The sequence below is a fragment of the Sinocyclocheilus rhinocerous genome, unplaced genomic scaffold (assembly GCF_001515625.1).
Source record: "Sinocyclocheilus rhinocerous isolate Xijiao unplaced genomic scaffold, SAMN03320098_v1.1 scaffold127, whole genome shotgun sequence".
Classification (NCBI taxonomy): domain Eukaryota; kingdom Metazoa; phylum Chordata; class Actinopteri; order Cypriniformes; family Cyprinidae; genus Sinocyclocheilus; species Sinocyclocheilus rhinocerous.
The window spans coordinates 40625-48395 of record NW_015664685.1 but is presented as its reverse complement, the minus strand read 5'-3'; the positions used below and the strand labels follow the sequence as shown (position 1 = coordinate 48395).

The 7771-nt window shown below is 35.5% G+C and overlaps 1 protein-coding gene across 2 annotated transcripts in view; it reads right to left on the bottom strand.

Annotated features, from left to right (window-relative positions):
* Nucleotides 1-7771, bottom strand: part of taf6 (TAF6 RNA polymerase II, TATA box binding protein (TBP)-associated factor) — a 58525-nt gene that overhangs the window by 29687 nt on the left and 21067 nt on the right. For both annotated transcript variants that reach the window (XM_016541154.1, XM_016541155.1), the window contains exons 6-7: nt 1982-2101; nt 1765-1880 (exon numbers count right to left, since the gene is read on the bottom strand). In XM_016541154.1, the coding sequence (XP_016396640.1) occupies nt 1765-1880; nt 1982-2101 (236 nt within the window). The remainder of the gene's footprint in view (nt 1-1764; nt 1881-1981; nt 2102-7771) is intronic.

The following is a 7771-nucleotide window of genomic DNA, read 5'->3' as shown; positions in this document are numbered from 1 at the left end:
GTGGAGATTTGCGTCTCATTCACAAAGCTAAAATCAGACCATTCTGTTTTTGCTTCAAATTTTGAAATTATACAATCCAAATCACATATATTTAGCATCTTTTTTTGGATAGTGATTAAAATTCAGTGGTTGCCTCTGATTTTAAATGGAAAAAGCACAGCCAAAGCCTTAGTTTGTTTATATGAAGAGATTTATTTTATTTGTATTATTTAATTATTTGATTTGGGATTTGTTTAAAAATTTCAAGTTAATTTTATTATTTGACATATTTCAATTTCACAAATGCTCATCTGCAAAATTATCCGATCTGTTACTCAAAATCTGATATGATCATGCAATATGATTCGAGCCGTGGGTTTTGTGATCCGTTGCACCCCAACTCTCTTGACTTGTTATTTGAAGAAAAAAAGCAATCACTGAAGTTTTTAATCATGCTGATTTGTCCGCAGTGAAGTTCAGCCGATGTCTTTTTTTTTTTTGGGGGGGGCTACTTAAATTCATTTTGGGCTACCAAAATCTGAAGAATGTCTGCCCGAAGGGCTACCAGCGATTTAGAAATTTTGAAAGCCCTGTACACTATGCATCAATGTCTCTTCTCTTTTTGCTTTGAAATTTTCTATGCGGAGCGCTGCGCGCTGTGACTCCGTCTTGCTTCAAGCGCATCATTCTGTGCACGGGATGTGCATAAGCGCTTCGTGCCGCTCTGTATTGGAGCATTTCATGCTATAATACTTTTGCGCAATGAAAGATTGTTAATAGCCTTTCTTGTTCTGTCTTATCTATCATATGTTGCTGCCTCATTACTGTGCTATAAATGTAAAATAAATGTAATTTATTGCATATATTTATATATAATTATATCTACTTGTTTTTCATGAATGTATATTACAATACAAAGAGCAATGTGTAACATTTTACCAGATTACACCTATTTACTTTTATTTTTCCCCCACTAAATAATGTTTTTTCTCTAAATGTTTAGATTTTATAAAATTATTGTGAACTCATCATTTTTGTAGAGTAACTTTTGCTGCTGAATTATCCACTAACCTAGTTTATAATAGTATTTTTCTCATAGATTATGATTATTTTTAATTTGTTATTTTTCTTTATAATGAAGTTGTCTATATTTAGTAGAGTGTGTGATACAAAAAAAGAGTGATGATCAGGTCAACACACACTGAGGTATAGAAATAATAAAAATAAAAAAAACGGATCGGATCGGTATTGTCCGATACTCAGAACTTTTGGTATCGTATCGGGATCAGTTCTGAAAAAATGGTATCGTGCCACCCCTAATACTGTCTGTGACTACAAATAAACAAACAGACGTGACAGAAAAATGTATATCAGACATTTTAACTGACATTTCTTTAAATGCATGGAAAGAATAAACTTTTCACATCAATGTCATGTACGTGTGAGCGCACTAATATTAAAAACAAACAGATTTTGTTGCTGCTGGAGTATCTGAGGCACAAAGTGTAAAGGCACAGCCCTTTTATGGAAAGGGGGCGGGGAGGAGCAGCTCATTGGCATTTGAAGAGACACACACGAAAACAACATGTTTTTGTTTCCATCCAAAAAAAATGGTATTTACAGCATGGAATAATAAATGCTCTGTGGTGTATTTTGAACTGAAACTTCACAAACACATTCTGACACATACCTGAGACTTTATTATATTACATATTGTAAAAAGTGCATAATAGGACTCCTTTAATTTTGGACCCTGGGCGCACACACACACACACACACACATACCGCTCTTTTGGCTTCACATGATCCCACACATGCTTCGGTGATTTCTTTATAGTACAGCTGCTGCTCCACAGAAAGCTCATGTGTGCTACGTGGCTTCATCCGCATCTTCTCTTTTCCTGAAACACCACGAGAGAGAAGTGTGAGTAAGATAGGAAAATCAGTAAATAAAAATAACTAAAACACCAGAGGCACCATTTTAGCTGAACTAATTTCTAACCTTTGACTTCTGCAGAGTTTGCACCCTGACCCTTGGTCTGGATAGAGCCTTCCTCTTCCTGTCCAGGTTTGACAGCTTTGAGTGGCTCTGTGGAATCTGTCTTCTGCTGCTCTTTAGGAACTGAGGTGAAGATAAAGGTTAAAGGGGTCATATGATGCGATTTCAAGTTTAACAATTGTGCTTGGGCGCAGTACAAGGCAACCGTGCCTAGTGTGAGAAACACCCAAACTTTCAGTAGCCCAAAGAATTAATAATTCAAAAGAAGAGATGTTGCTTCACTATTGATTCTGGTTTATTCGCCAACCAATAAATTGAATGTCATTGGGTACTGCATGCATACAGGTAATTTGCATACTGCACAAAATATATGAGGGTTGACGGTATAACCGGTACTGGAAAAATACATGTATAGATCATATTTCAAACAGTACAATATCATGATTTTGCTCATTTTGGTAGTTGATACCCTGGTTTTCTGAAGTTCACAGCTATGTGGAGATTACCCAAACAAACTTAAGTGAAACCGGTAAATGTGACAGATGAACAACAAAAACAGATAAAACTCACTCTACATGATAATTGTGCTGACAAAGAGAATAACATGAATACTGATATAATGTTAATGCTCCCGTGTGTATTTGGGCAAGTGCTCTGTGGAGAGCATCAAAAGATTTCTATTTATAATGCATTTTTGCTGCAGTGAACATTGTAGGCCAATCACAGACATATCTGTTAAGCATGTGGCCCATCAGATGTGTTTTAGTTGGTCTAAAACCACTCAACAACTCTGAACACTGGAGTTTGTTTAGACCGAGCTCACAGAGTTAAGCTAAATCACATTTGTGAATCCTTTCAAAAACAACACAATGTAAATAAGAGATCATTGTGCAATGTTGTCAGCTTCATTGCTTATAAGGGGAGTTTTTGCTCAGCCAGTCAAGTGGTGGCTCTATGCCTCAGTGATTAAAATGGGAGAGCTTTTTGCTTGCTTTTTAGGGGTGTAACGGTTCAGATTGCTCACGGTTTTAGGGTCACGGTTCGATTCGGTATGTGCTATGTTCAGGGAAAAAAAGACTATGGTCAAATAAAAATAAAGAAAATAATAAATGAACTACATTACACCAAATACACAAAATATTGATCTTTAAAAAAGCATCATATGACCCCTTTAATGAAAGACAATCACAAAATTATTATTTTTCAAGTTTTTTGTTTCATGTAATTTTCTTAGAATGGTATACTAGTGTACTACTGCATACATGCACAGTATATACTGTATACTGCATGCTGTTTCTAAAGCTCATGTAAAACATTACATGCAATGGTAAAAACCCCACCAATTATAAGCATTAAGGCTGTGTGTCCACCAAAGCGTTTTTAGCCAGCTGAAAACGCCAGGCTCTCTGTTGAAAACACCTAGCTGTGAGCGCTTGAGAGCACTTCTGTGGCGCAGCGTTTTTGTTTTCAGTTGAGATGCTTTGGCTGCTATGATACAGAATATCCACGGATTTCGCAGTTTATTTCTGAATATAACAATGTCGGCACAATATAAAGTACTTGCTCTGGCCCTTGTTTTAAATTATTTTGTTCCGTTGTTGTGTTTCTTCTTGTCGTCTGTTGATGTTGTACAAGTAGGATGTGGCAGTTGGTCGGGGTGGAATTTGTCCTGCCCCTCCTCCACTGTGATTTGTTAGCGGACTAAAAAGTGTCAGTGATGAGCACTGTGTTTTACCCAAAATTGAACATTCTTCAACTCTGGGTGCTGAGAAAAAAAATGCCGAGCGATTAAGTAAAGTCTTAAGTAAACGTAAACAGTTGAGAAAGAAAACAAATGTGTATCAGTATATTAGACCTGTTAATTAGGTCTTTAAGTGACAGTAGACTAATAAACATGGTGCTGTCTATGTCATTAATGTTAATCAAACAACAAAAGAGAAAAAATCTCTCACTGCTCTCGACTGAGTCACTTTTGTAATCTTAACAGGAATCATTAATACAAAGTTTTTTGTACACAGCATTCAACTACTATTTTAATTTAAGTACTATTTCGCATTTTTAGTGCTTGAAGTTTTTCATTTAGGTCTATTTCATTTGTGTCTCTGTTCAATTGTAAATTTTTGTCCTATTGCTTGTAATTAGTTCTTTGCTCTTCTATGTTCAGGGAAAAAAAGACTATGGTCAAATAAAAATAAAGAAAATAATAAATGAACTACATGCAACATCACAAATAAATACAATAGAGCAAAGATACAAATAAAATAAACAGTTTTTTTCAGGTGTTTCACAATTTTCAGGCACAGAAATTTTAAAGTAAACAAATGTAAAATAACAGTTCTTATTTCACTGTATTAATTAAAGATCAATCCTTCTTGAAGTTACAAAGGCTATTCAATCAAGAGAAATGAGTGATTTCCTTGTCTTCTGTTGTTTAACATTAAAAACACAGACCGCAGAAATAGACTGCTGTTCCTTTAAGACACAACTCACAGATCCAGTACACTGATAATGATGTTCTTTCTCGACTGTTTACATTCACTTAAGACATGACCAACGATGTTTGCAAAGATAATCACAAAGATGGGCATGTTAACATTTTATTTTGTGTTAGTTTGTCAGTTCAAATGCAAGTCTTGAAAGAGAAATCAATATTTGCGCAGCACGCGCTGTCTGACGAGGCTCTCCGTGTGTGCACGTGCTACGGATGAGTGCGCACACACACATCTTCAAACAGCGTGCGTGAGTTCTTAAGCGCTTATTCTTTGCTTGAATGTTTCAATTGACAAGGCTTAAAAACACACGCAAATTAATTTAGTTTAAAGATCGTGGATGCTGTACATGTCTCACCCAGGTGACGAAGGCGTAAATGATCTTAACGCCTTCGTATACTAGTTTCTGTATTGACAACCTTATTTAAATGGTGGATTGAATCCCAAACTGCGATGATTGAAAGTGATAACCATAGCAAAGGACAGGACAAAAAACCTGATACTGTATGCCAAAATAGATTTGTGCTTTAAAGTGGTCATATGATGCTATTTTCAAAGATCATTATTTTGTGTATTGGGTGTAATAGAATATGTTAGCATTAGTGATGCACCGATACCGATATGTGCGGTCTTCTGAATTGGGAATAGCGAACATGCATTATAAACTTCTTTCAAATTAGAATTTGTTGGGGCGATAAAATGTGCAAGATAACGTTCATGTCCTAATAAAAGCATCTAAGAATGTATCTTTTATTCTCCATTACTGAAAGCAGAACCGATAAGGGAGCTCTTGATATGTGTTGTGACACAGCTCTTGCAAATTAACGTTACCTTTTTTGTTTGGTGTCTTTCATTTCGAAGCCGAAGTAATCTCATATTACATAGGTTTTTCTGTAGTATTAATTTGCCTAACTATCGATCTGACCCTGTAGACACCATTATTACACACACACTCTCTCTCCCGCTTTTTGGTGTAAACATACCTGGCAATAAAGCTCATTCTGATTCTGATTCTGAACAGAGTAATATCGCGTCCACATTTGCGCGATTGCGATTCGATTTCGATTAATCGCACAGCACTAGTATGGAGTACCACTAGGCTCAGTACTAGGACCTTTGCTTTTTACCCTCTACATGTTACCCCTAGGAGATATCATCAGGAAACATGGTGTTAGCTTTCAATGTTATGCTGATGATATTCAGCTCTATATTTCTTCGCAGTCTGATGAAACATACAGATTCACAAAACCAACAAAATGCATAGTTGATATAAAAAATTGGATGACTGGTAATTTCCTACTGCTAAATTTAAAAAAAAAACAGAGGTGTTAGAGGCGCAAGAGGAGCCAGCGAGTAGTGCATGAGCTCCAGCTGGAGCTAACTAACTAGCTGTAAATCTTTTTATTAGAGAAAGCAACAGCAACAATAATAATAATATAATTACAGTAATGTGACGATTTGGTTTGCATAGAATAAAGCTTGATCGAGCTCAGGAGTCAGGACTGTTTTGATTATCGTAACACTATTAGATATTATAGGAGAGGAAAGTGATTATAGGAGAGGTGAGTCTCATCACTTGCCTTTATTTTGTTCCATATTAGTGTTAATTTTGTCAGCTATTTTTTAATTTAGTCTTAGTCCTGTGTCAAATTTAACTTTTAATTTTTTATAATATTTAGTCAACTTCTCTGAGCATTTTAGTCTAGATTTAGTCAGTGGAAACTTACACATTTTCGTCATATTTTCATCTTACTGTATAATGGTTAAAATGATAAAAAATATTATTCTGCTCAATTTTAATTGCAAAGATTTTTGTCATTTGGGAAATTTATTTTTACATTTCATCAGAAGTTGCTCTTTCACCAATAAGCACAAATCAATATCGACCCGTATTGCATGGTTTATTTTACCTCATCTAGTGTACAGATTTATAACAGGATATCAATTAGAGGCTAAATAAACACCAAACACTTTAGATATACACTCGCCCTGTCTACGTTATGAAAACTGGTGTAACAAAAACCTATTCTCAAATATTAGGCTATAACAGAGAAATTCCTAATAATAATAATTCCAAATTGCATTAATGTTTCTTGTTTAAAACAACGGCAAAAAAGACTTATTGCCGCACAGAGGTTGCGTAAGTAACGTTACAATAAGCAATCACTATCGCAAACAATACAGTCAAGATCCATGACTGTACACAGACTGGCTGAATGACAGACTGGCACAATACCTCAAATGTAGATCGCTAAACTCCAGCTTACTTGTACAGTATGTTGGTGTTTTCACGTCATGGCACTTCCGCAGAGAGAGCGCTTGTGAATGGTTGCCAGATTGCATAAAGCAAAATGCCGGGCATAGTACATATCCGTTGAACAGAACAGCTCTGATTGGCGGATTTGAGCTCTTGATATCTGGCAACCACAAACTTGAATGCTCACATAATAGAGTCTTATACAGCAGTCTGAAATGTTTTGGCTCCACTTTTTTTCAATAAAAATAAAAAAAGTTTTGGTAACGTTTTTGTTCTTTTAAAGCAAAATGCCGGGCATAGTACATATCCGTTTAACAGAACAGCTCTGATTGGGGGATTTGAGCTCTTGATATCTGGCAACCACAAACTTGAACGCTCACATAATAGTCTTGTACAGCAGTCTGAAATGTTTTGGCTCTCCTTTTTTTCAATAAAAATAAAAAAGTTTTGGTAACGATTTTGTTCTTTTAACTACATTTTAGTCTTGTATTTTTTCGTCAACGATATTGCATGTTGATATAGTCTCATTTATTGTTTAATGATCATATTATCGTCTCGACATCGTCTTGTTTTAGTCAGGGGAAAAAACTTTGTTGACGAACATTTATTTATTCACAGATTTTGTTAACGAAATTAACACTATTCCATGTTCATGACGACTTACAAAATGATATGTTAGGAAGAATATCATGTCAGTTACTTTTTCATATTGTTAATTTAATTGTGACTGAGAATGTCTCTCTACCTGTCATCTAGTGCTGGGCGGTATGACCCATGATCAATGAAAAATTGATATCACGGTATTTTTCAAAATTATACCGGTTTCACGGTACATGACGGTATTTTGAGAGAGGAAATACTACAGTATATTGACTTAGAATGCCCTATTTTACTGTCATGATGAGTGAATATTGTCAAAAAATACCACACTAAATAGTGACTAAACACGACCCCTTTTAATACACGTTAACCAGGAGTCACTCTCATTTATAATCGCGGCATCGTCTGATAAAATCAACATGCATCTACAACTAAAGAGCGGCTATG